The 23,504-nt window shown below is 37.6% G+C and overlaps 1 protein-coding gene across 1 annotated transcript; it reads left to right on the top strand.

Annotated features, from left to right (window-relative positions):
- The first annotated feature begins 51 nt into the window (after positions 1-51).
- Positions 52-23,456, top strand: LOC134633467 (5-hydroxytryptamine receptor 3A-like). The gene is made up of 11 exons (XM_065471622.1): positions 52-171; positions 12,742-12,851; positions 15,678-15,847; positions 16,216-16,241; positions 16,452-16,466; positions 19,661-19,759; positions 22,378-22,588; positions 22,668-22,844; positions 22,931-23,010; positions 23,239-23,382; positions 23,451-23,456. Exons 1-11 carry the CDS (start codon positions 52-54, stop codon positions 23,454-23,456), a joined length of 1,158 nt encoding a protein of 385 aa, XP_065327694.1.
- Positions 23,457-23,504: the final 48 nt, after the last annotated feature.

Below are 23,504 nucleotides of genomic sequence, written 5' to 3'. Positions count from 1 at the left end.
TGTTTGAGCTTGTCAGCGATTTGAACTAAATCCAGATTTTTACAGATCACCATGAAGAGGCGATCGCTCGTCTATGTTGTCAACTTCTTGCTGTCTGTCCTCTTCTGTTTGTCTTTGGACTTGGTATCCTTCCTGATCTCAGACAGCGGGGGTGAGAAGCTCAGCTTCAAGGTCACTGTTCTGCTTGCCGTCACAGTGTTACAGCTCATCCTTAATGAAATTCTGCCTGCAACATCAAACAGGATCCCACTTATAGGTAAAGAAGCACAACAAGTCTTGCATTCACTGAATACTTCATATTGTCTTAATAAATGGTAATTTGTCCACAATAGTGATCATCCTGCTACCTTCAGCGGTCTACCTCATTGGGATCTTTGCTCTGATGATGGTCAATAAATGGCTAAATATCAAGGCAGAATTGTGCACATTTTCAAACATACTTGTGAGGTACAACAAATATCAGCACTAACAGGTAGATGGCAGAGTGTAGATGGTACTTAGATAACTGAGGTGAAGATTAATTGTCTGGCAAAACTGAAAATATCACAAGTGGTACAACAAAGGCAATTTGGAAAACACTTACCTTTGACCCGGTAACAAAGTCTGTCAGGACAGCACTAGTGGGACCAAGCAAATCCAAACAAAATCCAGAACAGAAATCTAGGAACAAACATGGAAAGTGATTTAAGAAGTGAGGAGAACATACATGCGACTTACAAGAGATCTGAACAGATCGACAGACAGTAGACAACAACAAAAAGAAATCACTGTCAATAAACTTTCTCACCTTTTCCAAACACGGCCTCACTCCCTCTACTGATGGAGCACTTGCTGTGGTCTCTCTCACACCACTTATTACATCTCAGTATGCTGAAAATAAAGATGCAAACATGTAAAAGCATTTACCCACATCCTGATTTTACCCGAGCCAGTGAGGAAATGATTTCCCAGATACATTATGAACATCTATATACTGCAATTACTCCTGTTTTCAAGTCGCTTTACATAAATATCTCAAACACACAGCATGAACATCAGTCTTGAGTGGTTATTGTGAATTCAAATACTTTTACATTTTAATGTATCATAAATGCTCTTCAACAGTTGTTTGGATGGTTACTGGAAGTTCTGTTATCCTCTTAGAAAAATGTAAGACATGAATGTCTGTTTGTTGCTTGAGCTTGTTATCTGATGTATTACTTTTGAAATTCTACTACTACCTCTACTACTACTAATAATAATATTAATAATAATTCTTATTTAAGTAGCCACTGCATCACAGAATTTCCATCATCCCCTGCAGTAATTCAGCCGGCTTAAATCAAGGGTGTCAAACTCTATTGCACAGGGGGCCGAAACTCAAGGCACACTTTAAGTCGCGGGCCAAACAAGATGAACATTTATTGAACACGCTAAAACAACGTTTTTTAAACATAAATATGAATAAAAACAGACAAAAATATTATTCCAGAATAAATAAACTTAGAAAAATTAAACTTTAACTTTGACTTTAAATATTTTGCTCTCCATAAAAATATATCCTGTCAGATTTTTGCAAGTTAGAAATATGAACATGCTGCCAAAACCCCCAGTAAAAATAAATGAAAATTGTGCTTTTAAGTAAACGGTAAAGTAACAACAAATCAAAACAATGAGATTTTGTTGCTATTATGCCATTTTCTAAAAAATAAAATAAACTTAAAATATTTTGCTCTTCATAAGAGTATCTCCTGTCAAAATTATATGAATTCAAAATATGAACATGATGCAAAAAACAAAAACTGGAAATATAAATAAAATTTCTGCTTTTCGGCAAAAGTTAAAAGAACAACAAATCATAAGATTCAGTTTTCTTTGCTCTTATGCCATTTTTTCAGAGCTGGATGCTTGGCATATTTTTTGGCAACAAGTTCTTTTAAGTTTGGTGTGAGGTCTTGTGTTGTAGAGATTCTCAGGACGGACTGCAGGTGTTCATCAGTGAGACAACTCCTGTGTGCTGTTGTGTTAATCTTCATCACGGAAAACAACTTCTCACACACATATGTGTGCTACCAAACATACACAAGGTTCGAGTCGCATGTAGACGGAGCTGGGGCATTGCTTCAGGTATGGAACGAATGAACTGTGCAGGCCCTTCGCCTTGAGTGTCCCATTACACTGCAGCTCAACCAGCTCCATCTGAATCTGCACAGGTGCAGTTTCAACGTCAACTGTAAATGGGTTGCGAAGCAGTTCAAAATAGTCTTTTTTGCTTTAAAGTCACCAAAGCGCCGTGCGAACTCAGTGCGCAGTGCGCTCAGTTTATCAGAAAAGTGCGCATTTGGGAACACTGTTGCGCCGACTTGGTTCAACATTACTTAGCAACGGGAAAAGTGAGGCAAGTTGCAGTGGTGCATTTGTGACTCCCATAGGAGCAGCTTCACTTGAAATGTCTTCCCACATCATACATGCCATGTCCATGAACTGACAGGTTTCTTTGCTGAGCTCAAAAACTCTATAAAGAACTTTTCCCCAACTCAGCCAACGGACCTCTGTATGATAAGGACTCTGAATCTATTTCCTGCATGAAAGAGTGAAATTGACGGTCATTTAAACCTTTAGCTTGGATAAAATTTATGTTTTGCGTTACGTTACTCATTATATGCTCCATTTTTAGGAATTTACCACACAGCGTTTCCTTGTGCATGATGCAGTGATATGCTGTTAACTCACCAGTTACTCGCATCCTGCCAAGTAGTCCACTTTTTTCACCGCACATTGCCGGTGCTCCATCTGTTATAACTCCAACAAGTTTGTCCCAGAGCAGTTTCATGTCGCTACACTTTGACATACTTTTTCAAAAATGTATTTTACTTTTGCTGTCCCGTGCGTCTATTTAATGTCCAATATTTCCTCTGTAACGAACAAATTGGAGTCCACTCCACGGATGAAGATGGCCAGCTGTGCAAGGTCCATAATGTCTGTACTTTCATCCACAGCAAGAGAGTATGCAATAAAGTCTTTGCTTCTTTCACACAACTGTGTTCTTAAGTCAGTGGCCATCTCACAAAACAGCAATCGTATTTCTGCTCAGGCTCACTTTTGCCAAAATCTGCGTTTTGTCTGGAGACAAGACGTCGCACAGCTTCATCATGCAGCTATTTAGAAACTCTCACTTGGTAAATGACTGGGCTGATTTGGCTCTCTCTATTTTTTCCAAATTCATGGCAATACATATCAAAAAACAACACACAATATTTACTTCAAAAATACATGCCAATACATGTGTAAATTTAAAAGAACACAGATAAATACCAATTAATAACACCAAAACCATACTCAAGCCTTTTTAAAATTAATCATATCTTTAAAAGATCCCAAGGTAAAGGACTATTATTCTTCTGTTCTAGAGTTTTCCTCCTTCTCAAATCTGCAAAAATATTCTTGCAAACAGCCACACTGCCGATCATCTTTTGTTCTATGACCACCTTGGCTCTTGTTTTCCAAATGTGGGGGTTGATAATGCACATGATCAGCCAAAAAAGACGACTTTTATTATCATACATTTTTCCTTAAACAGTCCATACTTAATAGCTTTTATATTTTTGTCAATATCAAAGCCCACTTTAGCCATTTCCTGTCTAATCTCTACCGTTCTATAGCAGGATAACAGGAGGTGTTCCAAGGTTTGGCTCTCTGCTCTGCCAAAATGAAACTTGCTTTCACAACAGCTTCACTTTGTGATTTTGCTCTGGTGAAAAACGTCTGCTGAAATGTCAGATTCTTCTTTAGCTCTTCTACGCATCTGTATTTTCTGCTGCGCATTTAGGTTTTTCAGCTTATCCTGATGTTTTGTCTCATAGTGCTGTCTCAGCAATATATGTTTACATACAGCAATCTACGTGACTGATAGGTCACGTAGATTGTCCTAAGATGTACCCTTAGGCCCCCTCCTCGATTCAGAGATGGTCTTTCCCTTTTCACGTAAATGGCCTCCTTGACTTGGCACCCAAACCAATGTCCCTCCGTGTCCAGGATGTGTACATCCTCATCATTGATAGAGTGTCCACTGGCCTGTAGGTGTAAATAAACTGCGGAGTCCTGGCCTGACGAGGTAGCTCTTCTGTGTTGTGCCATCCGCTTCACCATAGGTTGTTTGGTGGATTTATGGAAGTTGAATGAACTGAAAACGTAAGTGTACTGTTCAATATTTAATGTTTTACAGCTGTGAATGAGTTGGTTAAAGTTTAACTCATCTGATTGTTTTATTTTGTTGAATGCACTTTAAACACCTTTTAGTCCGGTGTGAGAGGGATCCGGGCATGGTTGATGCCGAAATTGCGCAGCTGTTTACCGTAACTCAGACACGGAAGGTGAAGAATTTGATGGAATTGTGGAAGTTGAATGTACTGGAAAAAGTAAGTGTATTTTTCAATATTTAACGTGTTACAGCTTAACAGTGTTAAGAGTTACTGTGAATGAGCTTAATAAAGGTCGAGTTATCTGACTTTTTTGTTTGTCTTAATGCGCCTTATAATACAGTGCGCCTTACGTATGAAAACAGACCCAGTCTTCAACAGTGCGCCTTATAATACGGTGCGCCTTATGGTGCGGAAAATACGGTAAGTAAATCGCCAAAAGCTGATTGAATTCATCTGGATGTAGCGTTTTCAGTGGGAGTAATGTTTCATCACTCATCCAAGTGACTTCTTCAGTCTCAGCTGACTGCAGGTTTCCCCAATCTTATAAACAGTATATTTGCATAATGGCTGAAACCAGCCCACTGAAGGAACAATGTGCTGGGAGGTCAGTTCCTTAATTTTAATTATGCAAATTCTCATGACCATTGATCAGCAACCACTGATCAAAGCTCATCGATCAAAGACCACTGATCAATGGTCATCTTATAATGTGATTGCAGCTATTCCCCAACTCTCCGTGAATGGTACTCATGGCCATTGATCAGTGATTTTTGATGTCTTTATATTTACCATAGTGCCACATTTAGACTTTCCTTTCAGAAGATATTATTAAATCAGGTCAGCAGGAGCAAAGCAAAAGCAAAAAATAAAGAAAATAAAAAAAGATTATTTTGTTCTTATGGAAAGTTGTCCACAGTGAGCTAAGTGGAGCCAGAAAATGTCTGAACTGATCCATTTTAAAGTTCTGTACATGGCAGTTCCTTAGGGACTGTTCCATCAATACTGATGATTTTCCATCAGTATCGAAAACCAATTATAAGATAATTGGGATGCTGTATAAAATCTGAACAACAGAATGCAATGATTTCTTAATTTCATAAAGAAAACTCCTTTTATGCACAATAGAAAATGGAACTCTTCAAATATCTAAACAGAAAAAATACAAATTTTATAAAAAAGCATTACCTAATTTTGAGTATGACGGCAGCAACGTGTCTAAAAAGTCGGAAAGGTGCAACAAAAGACTGGAAGAGTCGTACTCAAAAGAAAAAAAGCTGGGGGAACACTTTCTGGCAACAGTTCAGTCACACTGGGTACAAAAAGAGCATCTTAGTAAATTGAAATATTTTTCTGTTGATTAAGTTCTATCTGTATCTGTGAGTTTTTATAATTGTCCTTTAATATTCATCATTAAATATGGTTGATTAGTATTAAAAGTTTGGTGCTTCAACTCCATTCACTATGTGATTTGTTCTGTAGTGCTGATATGGCAGTTTGGGGTTTTTTGCTTTTCCCAGTAGAATTTTGTAGTTAATGAATTTATTTAAACCAGTTTTATGTTGGTGTAACTAGGAGTACTGAGAATAGATTATATGGCCGGGGTAGGGTTTTAGGGTTAGGGTCTTTTTTTTAAGAGGTTATGTAACTGAGATTAAACTCTGGGGGAATATTTATGCTTAAATATTTATTGTTGCCAATGTGAAGAAGGAGAGCAGGGTCCTGGCCTGGAGATTGCATCCTCAGTGAGTGACACTATGGTTGATTTATTCCAGTTTATTGTGTATTTAAGGGTATTTCACTTAAAAAGCAAGATGCACTGCCCTGACTGCTGGCTGGAGCAAATGGCCCCAAATGTATCTTTCGCTGCAGCGTCTGTCATTGTCATTTTATTTCTTTCTCATCTGAACTCTAAACTCTGATACATACAGAATCAGCTTTTCTTCATGTTTTTGTGCATTGTGAACTTGGCATGACTTTAGACATTGTCTCTATTGGTTGCGGTGAAGTAATACTGCACAGTGGTAAAAGTGGTAAAATGCTCACCCAGTCGAACCTTTACCGCGACATGCATGAGTACTCCTCGCCGGCATGTTTGCATTTCCGTCGCACTATGATTGGTTCATTTGGTAACTGGTTAAGGATGGAGCAAGCAATAGAAAAGAATAGGTTTCAGAGCACAACGTACTGCTTTGTATGTTAAAGGGGCTTTTGAGATTTTGGAGAAGTCATTGATTATACTGAAAGTTTCTTGTAATGAGTTATGTGAATCTGATAGATATAATAAACAATTTGCATAGGACTAATTTTGTCTTGTGAATTCTTGTCTTCTGCTGTATTGCTGCAACAAATGGACAAAGAAGGAGAGAGAAAGTATTCCTGTCTGGTTCCCAGTGAAGTGTCAACCTTTGTATCCCTGCCCACCCTCTGCTGCTGTTTGCTAGATTCTTTGGACAATCCGTTTTTACATTTGCCCCACCCTCTTGAGGCATTGACTTAAATGGAGCAAGAAGCATCTTAAGAACCCACAGAGGACAAGGGTGCATACAGATCTCTGTAAGCAACAATGATCGCTGGTTTCTTCTTTCTGCTCATAATCACGGGTAAGCAAGCATTATTATATTTTAATTCAGTTAGTAATTTCAGCATTTTATTTATATACAAATATATAAATATTAGGGTTGGGACTCAAAAAAATAATCTAATTAATTAATCTCGATTAATCGCATTTAATCACAGAAGAAAATCTGCCACAAAGTGCAAATGTTTTTTTCATTTAAAAGGGTTTTAGTGGGCAGTAGAATTAAATAATAGACATGAACATGAATATTTGAAACTCAAGCTCTTTTAATTTCTACATTTAAGCTGCATTTAAACTGCATTTCAATTCAAAACAGGGAAAGAAAAATAATATCCCTGTCCCAAACTAGGCAGACTTAAAAATAAAGTGCTATTTTAAGTACTGTAAGTACATTTTCAAAATGGTATTGTCTTTAAATAATAATAATAAGGCTAGGCTAGGCTGAAACAGTGTGATTATGGAAGAATTTAGTACAAAACATAACAAACCCATTGGACTCATAATACCCCCTTGCTTGTTTACTGTCCATCTCTCTCAGCCAGTTACTTAGGCAAACTAGCCTGTTAACATTTTCAGAGCTCAGGGCAGCTCTCCTTTTTGTTACTATGTGACCTGCAAGTGAGAACAGTCTCTCGCGTGGGACATAAACAGCAGGACTAATCAAACACTTGCGGGCCAGGACAGACACCTGTGGATGCTCGACTGGACTACCACTGCGGTGGGCAGTCTGTCTCGCTGATAGTTGATTCTGCTCTGTACAAACTCAGGGCCCTGTTACACAGGGCTTCCTCATCTAAGTCAGAGTCTGAAGACAATGAAGAGAGGAGGAGGCTCTTTGTCTTTGCTGGCTACTTTGTGGTGGCATCTTTACAATGTTCCTGCAGCAGGGCCTCAAGGCTGGTCCAAATCTCTCCTCGTGCTCCCCTTGCAAGACACTTTAAATCCTTAAAACGTGGGTCAAGTACAGTGGCTCTTGTGGGTCTTGAGCCACTGATGGTTGAGTGTAGCTAACATTGGGACAGGGAAGGCAGTCTTAAATTTCACCATGTAGTGTGAGTCATCATCAGAGACCTCCATGGTGTCATGCAGGTGGCAGAAAGCAGGTAAAAACACTCAACATGATACATATGTCTCACCTCCAAGAAGCTCAGTCACTAACCTGTAGTAGACAGTTCAAAAAAGTAATTATTAATCTACACAATAACTGCCAACTATAGAGCTTTTTGAAGAAAAAGTAACAGTAAGTTAAAAAAATAGTTTTAATTACCTGAATGGCTGCATGAAAGTCATCAGCTTTTTGAGTTTTACCAGCTGTGATGGAGTTATAATGATTGGCTTGTGCTTTTGTTTGACTAAAGCAGCAAAAACAGCCTCTTGCTTCTTTAGTAGACGAGAAACCATATCCAATTCCACAGTGTGGAAACATCCTTCATGAGTGACTCTTTCTGTTGCCCCAGTGTTAGGTTTATGTTTGGCACAAACCTGTTGCTGGAACAGCCAAGATAATTCTACTACAATGGCAAAAGCATTGGACACCAGGCAGAACTCTTTGTGTGATCTCGTGCATGAGGGAGATAAACGAGACGAGTGCTGTTCCTGCTGCTCGAACCGCGGTCACTCTCAGTCAGCTCCCCCGCAGCACTGCTCTTTATTGAGGTTACATGAATATTCACAGGTTCATTAACATATGACATCTTACACAGGCATACACGTGAACAAAGAGTACCCGTGTGTGTGTGTGTGTGCGTGTGTGTGTGTGTGTTTGTGTGTGGGTCAAGATATGACCCTGTGATTGACTCCCCAAAGCTGGTGTTAGGAGTCCAGCGGATCACCTACGCAAAAGGCTCTTATACTTAAACAGATACAGAGTAGGTGTCCTCCCATACCATAAATCAGAAAGAGAAGGTACGACCTCTCTCTAGGATGTGTGTGTATGCCAGAGTGCTCTGGAATGCACACAGAGTCTTTGCAGACTACTAAGGATCAGACATCCTATCAATATGCAATCGATTATATATCTCTAAGCATATATAAGTATATTTTTCTAAGCATAAATGACAATCCAACAATATAAATCTGACACCCAGTCTTGCTTGCTCCTGGTGTAGTTATTTCGACTTATTAACTCGAAATTTCAAGTTAGCTCCGCCAATCAGTAATCTATGTGAATGACGTAATTTTCTTGTTAGCCGGAAGGATATGGCGTAGAGGAATGTGCACTCAAAACCAGATCGTCAGCTACCAATGTATAGCAACAAATTGGTGTTTTCAATAGTATGTTTGCTGATAGTAACACTATGTGATTCAGCTAATAACACAAGGATTTCATCATTTCATCATTTGTGAAGGTCACACTGAAAATACTCAGCAATTTGTGCATTCATGACTGGCTGTAATACTGGTAGCTTAGCTGTAGCATTTGTAACTGAGGGCTTCAGCATCCGGGTAAAAAGGAAATGACACAATTCACGTAGATTACTGATTTGCAGTGTTAATACAAAATTTCGAGTTACTTTTCTCAAAATTTTGAATTAATAAGTCAAAATTTCAAGTTACTTTTCTCGAAATTTCGAGTTATGGATTTTTTTTTTTTAGTGGTGGAAACGGGCTTCCATAGAATGTAAAGTGCAATTAAATGCTTTTTTTGTTTTACGCCAATGTTTGTTTGTTTTTTAATTTTGCCTTCATTAACAGAATTCAGACAAGATTTTATGTATTTACTCTTTTGGAAATCTGAATTGAAGGACTTCAGTTGTTTAAATTGGTATGAAATTTTATATTTACTAACTGAACCAGTCAAAAATATTTAACAGTTGTAATATAGATTTGATCTAGTTTATCTATCTTGCTGAATAATATTGAATAAAACAACTAAATCTTTCCGGATGAAACAGTTTGCAGACACTATGGCACAAAACAAACAGACAGACGGACAGACATACTGACTATAAAAACCTAGACAACTGTTTATTTGTATTAGCAACGCAGTACTAATCAACTGGATTGGTCAAAGGAAATAGGACGCTTGGACTTAAAGACAGGACTTTGGTTGGTATCTGCCAGCCAAAAGTAAAGCTGATCTAAATACAGCAAGGTGTTGCATGCAGAGGGAAGCCACTGTGGAGAGAAATATGGGAAGTAGAGAGCAGAAATGAGAAGGGAAACAGGTGTTGCAAGAGGTCTGGATGCTGGGACTGGGTCAGTTGAGGAACAGCTGAAGTAGACACCATGCTTTTGCAACAAGTAGGGGTGATTAAATTGCAGTTAAACAAAAACAGTGCATTAGAAAAATATGGTAGTTGAAAGATGGCAAAAGCAAGTCGTGTGGTTAATGTGCAATGTATGAAGGTATTTGGAACTGTCATACTTATATTTTGTAGTTGGTATGTGCAAAATGAGCTCTATGTAAAAGTATATTTAATGAGCCATTTTGAATTATTAAACATATTGTGGTGTATTGAAAGCGGCTAGATGTAATGTATCCTCATGCTCATGGAACATTGTGTTTGTTGTTGAATTAAAGGGAATTATGTTTACTGTATCTGTTAGCTGGCATAGTTTTACTACTGCCCACAGCACACAGTTTCTCTTATGACCTATGTTTTGTTTTGTTTTGGAAAGGAAATGTTGCACCACGAGTGAATTTTTTTGCAGTTTTGATGATCCTCCTTTGAAGCACAGTGTCACAAGATGTCCAAATGTGAAATAAATGGCATCAGCTTGTGGCTGTGTAAGGGTTGAAGTGACATCTCAAGTACAGTATGTGTCTTTCTGTATGAGTTCTTTCGTTAGTGATTCCTCAGGACACTATAATATGTTTTTGTTTATATATGTCCAGCGGTTGCTGTTTATTAAAATTCCCAGGTCTGTTTCCAAATCTTGAAATCAGTTTGGTTTGGTTGTTTGAGCCTTTCCATTTGGCGGAGTCACTTATTTATTTTAATTGTAAGCTGAAAATCTATTTAATAGATTGTTTTTTAGGTTTCTGTTTTTCTCATCACGTGTTCTTTCAGTTTATCTATAATTATAACCAACACTTATGCGCCTAATTTTGTACATATGTATAACTTGAACTTCTTTTATGTTCTTTCATGTCAGGTGGATACGTCTCCAATGTAGAGCTACCAGATGCTGATAAGCAAAAAAGCAATGGGACAATTACTGGAGGTATTATTTATTTATTCTCTCAAAGCTTATTCGGTGGATTTCAGTTAAATTTGGCTAAAATCAACATGGATATGCAAAAACAGTATGTATATGAAACGTTTACTGCTTTTCCATTGTCATGTCTACGTCCCTGAGTTTATAAAATGTATTTTTTAACAAAGGAATAAATGGTATTAACATACAAACATGTGACAAGGAAACCTGATACATTAAACCTTAGAAATGAAAGATGTTGTAGATGCTGTATCTTTTATTTTTAAGGTGTAACGTAACAAAAAAAGAAAAATCATATAGTCCATAACAGGTTCTAACGTTAATTAAACAAAAACATCAGATGAACAAAAGCACATGATATTACACCATATTCTGCTAATTATGAGGTCTGCCATAATGTATATCATGCCTTCCTGAGGTGATTGATCTGAAATATAAAACAATTTTATAAAGAGTACGTTACATGTATTCTACGTCCCATTTTTAATATTGACTGATAAGATAAACCTTGCAGACATGGCCTCTTAGTCAACAAAAAGTCCTGTGCATATCAAAAGGTTCTAAATTGGTGCCTACTGCCACTTCTCAGCAATTGAGCAATAGTGCGGATGTACATCAGCTTTGATGGATGTAAGCATCCAGTGAGCATGTGTTTTTTTTGTTGTTGTTTTTAATTGAAAATCAGGAATGAAAGCACAGACGTTGTCTATTGTTATTTCCTAAAATAAATCTCTAATGGAGAATGCATTTTGATATCATTTCAGATAACGAAGATGAAGAGGAGAAAGTCTGTAATTTTCAGGATATTGTCAAACACCTGAATCTGAAAAAAGACGAATTTAAATACACTATGAGCCGGCCCATTATAAACAACAACAATTATACAGAAGTGTTTGTTTTAATAAGACTCTATGCCATCTTAGATATGGTAATTTGTTTGGGCATTCTTTTATTATTAATGACAATTAATGTTTTCTTTGGCAAGTGTGTGTGTATGTGTGTGTGTGGATATGTTTTCTTGCTCATGAAACATATAATGTCACAGCACTCATCCACAAAAGAACAACTCATTATTATTATTGTTATTATTACTTACTCTGGCTTGTGTTTCTTGCCACGACCCGTTTTCCTGTTTGTAACTTACAGTTTCTTACATCAGTGCTGTTTCATTTTTACTTAGGTATTTTTTGTTTTAGTTTTTTCTGAGACATTTATTTGACACACAGTACAGAGATATAGGTTGTGAGTTATGACTCCATGCTAATACATGACAGGTATCACTGGATTACTTCTGCTGAAGAAATCTTGAAAAACTTTTAAGCACTACTGTCCATCACTTCCAATCAGACATGATATATGTAGTTAACTGTCTTTGGTCCATGTCTTTATATTATTATTATCATCATTATTATTATTAGTAGTAGTAATAATAACAATAATTATATTGCATGAGGAGTTGGCTTGGAGACAGCTTGCACTTCAGCAGAAACTGTCTATTTACCAGCAAAGGATAATTGCTGAGGCATTAGCTGATATGAGTTAACATTAGCTAACCTGCCTGTTGAGCTTGACATGTGTCTGCCTCAATAAACACTATGTTCAAATTCTTTATTTACAGAGAGAAATTGACCAGACCTTAATTACTTACATTTGGGTTGATTTGGTGAGTTTTCTCTTAAATATATCATAGGTATATATGGTTTTCCCTGTATTGTTAAAATTCTATACTACTATTACTATACTATTTTTTTCAATTATTTATTTTATTTGTTTTTCATCATCTCTTCTCATCTCTTTGCCTTTTTGTACCCTTGAGTGTAGGCTTGGAACAATGAGTACATTCAATGGAAACCAGATGATTTCTGTGGAATTAAATATATAACAATTCCTACTTCATATCTGTGGATGCCAGATATAACTATTGAAGAGATGTAAGTCTGACATATACAATATGCCCATAAACTCACACTCACATATAGTCATTTTATAATCATATATTTATAAATATATGCTACTGTTAAAACCATAGGGTGACAGAAAATGTGAAAATGAGGATTTGAGCAATTATCAGCTGTCTGTTAAATTTATAGGCAATTCATCTCAAGCTGTTTTGAAGCACCTTTCACAAGTTGGATTGGTTTAATAGGCAGTTCACACACTATATTGTTAAAAGTATTAATTTGCCCATCCAAATCACTGAACTCAGTTGATCCAATGACTTCCATGGCCATGTGTGTAAAAACATGAAGCAACTAAACAAGCAGACTGTTTCTAATCTGCTCTGATGAACACAGTGAATTTCACCATGGTACCATAATAGGATGCCACTTGTTCAACAAGTCCAAATTAAACTTGCTTGCTACTAATTATTCCCCAGTCAACTGTATTATAACAAAGTAGGAACGAATGTAACTAAAATCACATAGGGAGGGGAGGCAAGCAGATGCTGAGGAACGTAGTGCGCAGACGTCACAACCTTTTATGCAGATTAAATTGCTACAGACCTCCATACTTCATGTGGCCCTCAGCAAAGCTCAACAACAGGGCTTTCCAGTGCAGCTTTCCAGTTGCTGCTTCCAGCTCAGCACAACACATGCAGCTCTCCTGTCGGGTCCCGGCATCCTTTCGAAATGGGAAAGGTATGACCAGGTGATGGAGAATAGCTGTGTGCATCAGCCTCTTCTGACACCACACTCCAAACCCACGGATCCACCCCTCTTTTGAACTTAAAAAAATATATATATATTTCAACAAAATCTATTACGATTGGATTTTAAATCATATTGGATCATATAATGGAAGACGATTCAGCATACAAACGCAATGACAAAATATAACACATCTGTCTCTACTGCAATAGATCCAAAGACTTGTTGGAGGATGTGTTTGTGTCAGAAAGGGGGGGGTTTTCTTGTAAAATAAAGAGGGGCCTAGCAAAAAATAAGTTTGGGAGCCACTGGCCTAGTCAATGGTATCTCTCCACCTCTAGTACTAGTAGTAGTGATGTGCGGATCGATCCTGAAATATCGATTCCTCCGATACCAATCATTTATGTTCTAGAATCGATTCTCACATTAAAATATCGATATTTTAGTAATTTAGGGTAAATTTGTAGTTTATCATTAACAGGAACACAGTGGAAAGAAACTATAACATTCGGACTGTCTACATTCAAAGGAACTACTTCCTCTTCCGCCTTTCATAGTCATGTGCGAAATACGGCTGTATAAATGTCTTGCAGCCCCTTGGCGTGCGCACTCACAACAATGGCTGAGCGTAATTGTGCGGATGTATTTTACCTCCACAAACCGCTGAGACGTGGTTTACGATACATGTGGCAAAAAAGTGAGGTGTTGTGGCCATACTTGCCAACGTTGAGACCTCAGAATTAGGGAGACATTCAAAAGGGCTGTTGGGGGGTGATAAATACATTTTACAGTGTTTATTTATCGGATAAAATACATTAAATGTCACCATTATTATTGGACAGCCCGGAAACAGCGGGGGTGTCCAAATTCAGAGGCTGCTTCCACCTGAGGACCCGGCCTTCGCGGTCTAAAGAAAGCCGGGTAGTACGTCACGAGCTCCCTCGGTGGAGTGAAATCTTCCGTCTGCTCCTTGCTATCTAAAATATAACCGGGCGCTGGCGTAAACTCTCGACCGTCTCACACTTTGTTTAATTAGTTTTCTGTTTGACGTTTATTCAGCTGTGTGAAAGCCCCGGAGGAACCCTGAGGAGGGATTAATAAAGTTAAATTTAATTTAATCTAATCTAATAACTTTAATCTCAGCCAAACCGATTTACTCACGAACAAATAAAACACTGAAAAAGCCAAACAATAACATTTTTAAGTTATCAAAGTGACTTATATATCATGTTTAACCCGAGTAGTGAAAGACCGCGGGGGTTTGAAAACGATGCGTCGGTCGGCTCAGATATTTGAAGTTTACACAGCTACATTCTCACCTGAAAATATGTTAAAAGTTTTTTGCGACCCATAAAGAGAAATAAGAGTAATATTAAAACTAAGTAGCTGCCGCCATTGTTGGAAACTGGAATTGGCTGGGCCGCGCTATGAATTCTGCGATATGGTTGTTAAATTTTGTTATCCGGGTGGAAAATCGGGAGAAATTCAGGAGAATGGTGGCTGCGGGAGATTTTCGGGAGGGGCACTGAAATTCGGGATTCTCCTGGAAAAATCGGGAGGTTTGGCATGTATGGTTGTGGCAACATCACTAACCTTGTCAAACACCTCAGAATAAATCATATCACAGAATATGACGAGCGTATGTTGAGGCGAACTGAAGAGGAGGAGAGGGACAGGTGCTGCTAGGGCGAGACAGACGTCTCTCACAGAGTCCTTTAGTGCTGCAGGCAGGCAACATGCTCAAATAGCGCACAACTTCAGTTTTTTTTTATTTCTATATGATGAACCCTGCATTATTTAGTGATAAGAACAAGTAATCTGATGTCCTGTAATCATTATGACGCTATAATTTGATATACAATAAATAAAATAAGTTTTTGTACAAAGTATCGGTATCGGATCAGTATCGTCGATACCACCCTGAATATTACTTGGTATTGGATCGGAAAGGAAATCAGTGGTATCGCACATCACTAACTAGCAGGTTTTACTAAGGTAAAATAAGATATAGCTGCAGACATAATAAACAGTCATTTATAACATGATGCAACCTGTTTTCCATAGTATGATAATACATTGTTTTCATTACAGTCTTATTCTTTTATACAGGACAGAAAAAGATAAAGCCTCTCCAAGTCCATATCTCACCATATATCACGATGGTGTGGTTGAGTTCAGGAATGACCAGGTGGTGCTAAGCGCCTGCAAGATGCATGTTTACAAATTTCCTTTCGACACCCAGAGCTGCAACCTCTCCTTCAGGTCTATCTTTCACGATGGTGAGTCCATAACAGTTTCTGTTTACATGTCCTTTATATGGTCTCAAAAGCACAACATTAGACATCTTAATATATACTGCCCGGCCAAAAGGAGGGGCTCTAATTTTCTGTTGAGCTTCGATGATGTCATGCATAATTTCAGGAAGGCTATCCAATGCCAAAAAACTAATTTTCATCCAAATTTGCACATATTTTGGGCCAACATCTTATTTTGATGATGTTAGAATTGGACAACTGTGTGAAAAGGAATTGGGAATTTCCAAAGAGTCACATGAAACCCTGGAACTGCTATAGAGAGCCGTACACATAAGCTGGATCCAGTTCTGTTTAATATTAGTTTTATCTTGTTAAAAACTCCCATTAGAAAGATTGGATGTTGCAAGTAAGCAATAAAGTTTGAAATAGGCATTATACAAATGCTGGGATTTCATTGCTATTTAATAAATATTCCACACAACAACTAAACAGAATGAGCATGTTTTATAACATTTTAACTTTTAACTTGATCTGCTGATCTGCAGTTTTTTACTGAGTTTGGATAAGAACTTTAAAGTCAGGTTAAGTGTCTGAGGTAGTGATGTGTCACGAACGAAATGGCTCTTAGAGTCGGATCTTTGACGTGAACGACGCGAGCCGGCTCCTTATCGCGAGCCGTGGGGTTTTTTTTTTTCCTTCTCTCACCCTCTCTCTCGCACTTTTTCTCCGCTTCACTCCGCACGCGAGCCTTGTGCTTTGCGCTGGGCAGAGGGGGGAGGGGCGGTAGTTACACTCTCAGTAGCACAGGAACAGAGCGGGAGGGAGAGAAAGAGAGCCAGGGACAACAACGTCACATTAGAAAGGTATAGTAATCATCCACAACTATTTTCAGTTGCGGATGATAAAGGATTCAGAAAGTTTATTCATACAGGCCCATATGACAGAGAATGTGCATCTTCTTTTTGTTTTCATATTTTAATTTATATTTAATTGTGTTGTGGTTTGCAGCGTTTTGTGTTGTTTCATTTTAAATTTGTTTAAAAGGAAAAAGCTGAAAATTTAAATAGTTAAAAGTTGAACTGTGACTAGTTGGTTTTTGTATTATATGATTTATTTATTACATTTTATGTGGAGTGAATAAATAAAAGTATATTTATGGTGGCCCCTAGAGACAAAACACGTACAAACTCCAAAACACGTAAAAACTCCAAAACGTGTAAAAACTCCAAAACACATACAAAACACAACAGAAGTGCTCCAGAATGCTAGGCCCAGTGTTGAGCTTTTGTTACCTAGAGGCTACACAAGCCAGCAAGTACCAACGACCGGATTTGGTGTTTGGTAGTAACAGGTAAATGAACTTTTTTTTAAAAAAATTATTTGTATATATATGAGTGCTTGTGTATAAATACACAAACAATACACATATGCTTTCAATCATGTAATTTAAGTGATCTAGTAGCTCTGTTTTGAAGTTCAGTTAACGCTAGAAATGTGTTTTGGAGTTTGTACGTGCTTTTTGGAGTTTGTATGTGTTTTGTCTCTAGAGGCCACCGTATACATTTATATATAAAACATATATAAATAAAACCACTTTTTTTTACATTAGTAATTCCTTTTGTGCATAATTTTATATTATTGTTAATAATAAATTAATTAAAGCAACAAAACAACCTGAAGAGCCGGTTCGGAGCCGGAAGAGCCGGCTCTTTTTAGTGAGCCGAGCCGAAAGAGCCGGTTCTCTAAAAAGAGCCGGAAATCCCATCACTAGTCTGAGGTGGAACTGCGAGACAGTGGACAAGTAATCATCAATGAGTGGATCTGTCTGGATTCGTTAGATTGCATCTGCTTCAAAAGTGAGACATTTTCCCTGGAACAATTAATAACTCCAACATAACAATCACAAGCATTTATGACTCAAACACAGATGACCAACCACACATTCTATCATAACTTCTTCACATCATTACAGGATTTCTCCACATCTGCCATAATCATAGGTGGAAACTTTAACACAGTTATCAACCCAACAATAAACAGCTCAACAAACTCACATCATACCCAAAACTGGCATTCAGCCCAAATCATACCATAGCATACCAGCTTTATTTATAAATCACTTTAATATAAAGCCAGGGTTCACAAAGTGCTGTACATATACAAATAGCATAAACACAATAAAATAAAATAAAATAAAACATGTTAAAACAAGTTGATAAAACAAGCTGAGTCAACCCCTTAAAGAGTGCCAAAGGCTTCAGCAAATAACTATGTTTTAAAAAGAGTTTTAAACTCAGAAACAGAAGAGGCCTGCCTAACGTGCAAGGGCATTTCATTCCACAACTTTGGAGCAGTTACATCAAAGCCATGGTCACCTCTAAATTTATACTTATTTTTTGTTACCTTAAGGAGCTGCTGATTGGCGGACCTAAGGGAGCGGGCGCAGTGTTGGGGAGTAACAGAATACATGTACCAGTGTTACGTATTTAAAATACAAAATATGAGTAACTGTATTCCGTTACAGTTTCCGTTTAAAAGGGTAGTATTCAGAATACAGTTACTTTGTTGAAATAAAGGGATTACATGGCGGTCTTTTCCTGTTTCATATGTTAGGCTATGCCCTCTCTATTGTTGGTAATTCCGCGCCGGTGGAAACCCAAACAAAACATGTATTACAGTGGCTTGCAAAAGTATTCGGCCCCTTTGAACTTTTCCACATTTTGTCACATTACAGCCACAAATATGAATCAATTTGATTGGAATTCCACGTGAAAGACCAATACAAAGTGGTGTACACGTGAGAAGTAGAACGAAAATCATACATGATTCCAAACATTTTTTACAAAAAAATAACTGAAAAGTGGGGTGTGCGTAATTATTCAGCCCCCTGAGTCAATACTTTGTAGAACCACCTTTTGCTGCAATTACAGCTGCCAGTATTTTAGGGTATGTCTCTACCAGCTTTGCACATATACAGACTGAAATTCTTGCCCATTCTTCTTTGCAAAACAGCTCCAGCTCAGTCAGATTAGATGGACAGCGTTTGTGAACAGCAGTTTTCAGATCTTGCCACAGATTCTCGATTGGATTTAGATCTGGACTTTGACTGGGCCATTGTAACACATGGATATGTTTTGTTTTAAACCATTCCATTGTAGCCCTGGCTTTATGTTTAGGGTCGTTGTCCTGCTGGAAGGTGAACCTCCGCCAGCCAAAGCGGTGCTAAGGGGAAAAATAATAATAAATAAAATATTTAGAAAATACCGTGGAAGAAAAAATAAAGCAACTACACAATTTATATGCAACTAATCCCACAGAACAAACATTGAAAGAATTTAGAGATGCCAAAAAAAAAAACAAAAGACAATTTATCTTACAGAGACTACAATATAACCACTATGAACACAATGACAAGTTCGGCAAATACTTAGCAAGTCAACTTAAATGCAACAATGAAAAATCTTTCTTACAACATTTAAAGACTCGACAGGAAAAATCACAGGCTCTCAAATCATAAATAGCACTTTTAGACAATTTTACTATGAATTATATAACAGTAATAAGGAACATTATTTAAAGGAAATAGAAAACTTTCTCAATAACATCACACTAACATCATTACCAAAGCAACAGTTAGAACAACAGAATCTTAGACACCCCACTTACCCCAGAATAAGAAAGAGCACTACAAAAAATGTAAAACAATATTGTTGGTCTGCTCACATTTATATTATTTGTCCTTTATCACATTTCTTTTTATATTCAATTTCAGATAAAGAAATATATTTGCGGAACGGCTCTATTAACAATTCAACGGTCACAGAATTGTCTCGTAAGGTGATGCACACGCAGTATGAGTGGCTGTTCATCGACATGTCAGTCAACAACGAAATTGTTGAAGGTTATGGATTCAATCAAACTGTGGTCATTTACACTGTAAGTATTTCTGGAAACAGAAACAGAAAAGAAAACTCGTTCTTTTCCCTTTATCCATCTACTCTAGCCACCTGGTTTCAGGTCAAGCACTGATCACGTTTTTCCACAGCAGGTGATGGATGTGCTGAACCATGCTGCTGTGTTTGGCCCAGTTCAGTTGTAGGGCAATCTTTGAGTTGCCAAGTTTGCAGTGGACAATATGCTATGATGTACTTCAATTAAAATAATTTTTATTCATCAGATTTATCAGCCGTATCATTTAAAGTTATCATAATTTGCAGTATATATTTAGGAGTGTGTAGGATCAGTAATAAAAGTATGTGTAAAAACAATAACCACAAACGGTAAACAAATTGTCCTATACAATAAATAAATAAAAAGATATCTAATTTGTCAAACATTCTCACATGCACCCTATCCTTGGGCTGTGCATTTAAAGCCATCCTGTTTCACTAAAACAATACAGGATCATTTATGCACAGTATATTGTACACTATAATCTGAAAATCAGGTGGTCTCCCTGATTTTAACCATTGATAGCAACGAGTTATCATTGTTAATGTGAGGTTTAAAGGACTTGTATTCAGCTTTAATGGAAGATAAGTCAGGTTTTACTTTTGATACTTTATACTTGGTTTTTAAATAACAGTTTTATTTGTAGTGATATTTTTCACAGTGTTGTTTATTTCCTAAAGGAGTGGTTTGAATTCCTACACCACTTGTCACTGACAGCTAATAGCAAATATTTTTTGGTAATATATCAGATATTTATTTAACTATAGAAGTACTTTTTTGCAATTTTTCAGCCAGGAAGGAGTGCATGATGGTGAAGAAGTCCATGTAGAGTGCAGCAATAATTTGTCAAAGGTCACTGCACGCCACTGCCTTATATACAGTTGTGTTCAAAATCATAGTAGTGTATTTTAAAATGTGAGTAAAGTTAAAAATCCATATAATATTTTTTTTAATTTCCCTTCATTTGGAACACTGCACATTATATATTTTCATCAAAACATGAAGAAAAAAGTATCAATATTTCAATTACTTGTCTGCATTTTTTCAGTATTTACTTTCAATATTTTCAATATTTACTCAATATTTACTCAATAAACTGAAAAAATGTTAAGATTTAGCATTCCTGTGTATCACTAAACTAATATTTAGTTATATAACCACTGTTTTTGAGAACTGGTTCACATCTGTGCTACATGGAGTCGATCAACTTCTGGCACCTGTAAACGTGTATGCCAGCCCAGGATGATTTGACAACCTTCCACAATTCCTCTGCATTTCTAGGTTTTGCCTCTGAAACAGCATTTTTGATGTAACTCCACAAGTTTTCTATTGGATTAAGGTCCGGGGATTGGGCTGGCCACTACATAACCTTAATTTTGTTGGTCTGGAACAAAGATGCTGCTCACTTACTGGTGTGTTTGGGGTTGTTGTCTTGTTGAAACACCTGTTTCAAGGGCATTTCGTCTTCAGCATAAGGTAGCATGACCTCTTCAAGTATTTTGATATAAGCAAACTGGTCAATGATCCCTGGTATGAGATAAATAGGCCCGACACCATGATGCTTGCACCACCATGCTTCACGGTCTTCAGAGTGTAGTGAGACTTGAATTCAGTGTTTGGGGGTCGTCTGACAAACTGTCTGCGGCCCTTGGATCCAAAAAGAACAACCTTTCATCAGCACCACAAAATGTTTCTCTATTTCTCTTTAGGCCAGTTATATGTTCTTTGGCAAATTGCATCCTCTTCAGCTCTTCTGTTTTTTTAACAGTGGAACTTTGCGGGAGCTTCTTGCCGATAGATTAACCTCACACAAGCGTCCTCTAATTGTCACAGTACTCACAGGTAACTTCAGACCGTCTCTGATCTCACTGGCTGAGTTCTGGCTATTGTTCGATCCATTCGAATGGTAGTCTTAAGTTTTCTTCCACATCTCTCTGGTTTGGCTTTCCATTTTAAAGCATTGGAGATCATTTCAGCTGAGCAGCCTATCATTTTCTGCATTTCTTTATATGTTTTCCTCTCTCCAATCAACATTTTGATTAAAGCATGCTGTTCTTCTAAACAATGTTTGGCACGACCCATCTTTCTAAGGTTTTCAGAGAATATTGCATGTACAACATGTGCTGGCTTCATCCTTAAATAAGGGCCACATGAATGACACCTGTTTCTTCACATAATGAATGACCTCACTGGTTGGACACCACACTGCTATTATTGTGAACACGGCCCTTTTACTTAAATATTCAATTACACAGACTCAGGTGCATTCATATTGTGAATGTTGAGTCTGTTGGTTTCTCTGACTCTACTACACCTACTGGTAAATTATTTGCCATGTAATAATATGATTCATATCAAAAACACTGATTGATCTGATTCGTCATGTTGGACTGCTATTATTTTGAACACAACTGTACCTGTGGTGGTGTTACAGACACCCAAAACAACATTAATAACACTGCATGGTTTGGCACATTTACACCACCCAAAACTTCTCACTAAACTCCTTTCACTTTAGTATTTGAATACAAATTCACATAATACTTCTTTGAGTATAAATCTGTTTCTATTGTACCTAACCACCTGGGGAAACAAAATCACAGATTACCATGAAGAGGAGGTCTGTCCTCTACGTTGCCAATTTCATCCTGCCAGTGCTCTTCTTCTTGCTTCTGGACTTATCCTCCTTCCTGATCTCAGACACTGGGGGTGAGAAACTCGGCTTCAAGGTCACTGTCTTGCTTGCTGTCACAGTGATGCAGCTTCTTCTCAATGAGATTCTGCCGAGCTCTTCAGACAGTATTCCACTTATAGGTAAGGAAGTGTGTTTGACTGCACATATAGTCGATACTTATTTGTCCACAAATTTAATAATACTGTCTGTCCTCCTCAGCTGTCTACTGCATTGGAATTTTTGCTCTGATGCTGCTCAGCCTCCTGGAGGCAATTTTGGTCAAGCATCTGATTGAAAAGGATTCTGCAGTTGAAGATGAGACAGATGGAGACCAAAGCCTGGGGGAGAACTCTGGGAACAACCAGGGCGGCCACAACTTCTACAGCTGTTTTAGAGGTGAGCTTAATCATAGCAAACATTCCACAAATCTGCATGCAGTTTTAGTTGTGTTGCATTAATCTTTATGCCTAACGTTTTTCCAGAGATTAAGAGACGCAGTCACCATGCCTCTGTTGATGAGGTATCTTCTCATGAAACACCATCTGTGTCTCTGTCCCGAAAGGTTGGGAAAAATGCACATTTTTTTTCTTTTTGTAGGTGCATTTCAGAAGCTCCCGAAAGGGATGCTTGCATTGCAGAGATTATCCTGTATCTTAAACTGTATATCGGAAGCAAACATTTTTTATTAAATCAGTGTAGAAACAAACCAGTGTGTCAAATGTTAAGGCTATCATGAACCTTATTGGCCTAACATCTTGTTGATTGCCTTTCTACAAAACCACTCTTTCAGGGCAGCAGCAGTAAACTGACAGAGGTGTCCTTTGCTCTGGAAAAAGTGTCAGATGAGCTGCAGGAGACAAGGAAAACAATGACTTTGGTCAGCAGCAACAGGAAGTCTGGCTACTGGACCAGAATGGCTAAAAAAGTCAACAAGGTTTTCATAATTTTTTATTTGAGTGCAGTCACTGTGTTCTTAGCATATATGGTTTCATTGTGGAACAGTGCTGAGGATAAGTAGGGCTAAAGTTAAAAAACCTAAAAAAAACTAAAGCAAAA

The sequence above is a fragment of the Pelmatolapia mariae genome, linkage group LG8 (genome assembly GCF_036321145.2).
Source record: "Pelmatolapia mariae isolate MD_Pm_ZW linkage group LG8, Pm_UMD_F_2, whole genome shotgun sequence".
NCBI lineage: Eukaryota > Metazoa > Chordata > Actinopteri > Cichliformes > Cichlidae > Pelmatolapia > Pelmatolapia mariae.
This window is presented reverse-complemented; position numbering and strand designations above follow the sequence as displayed.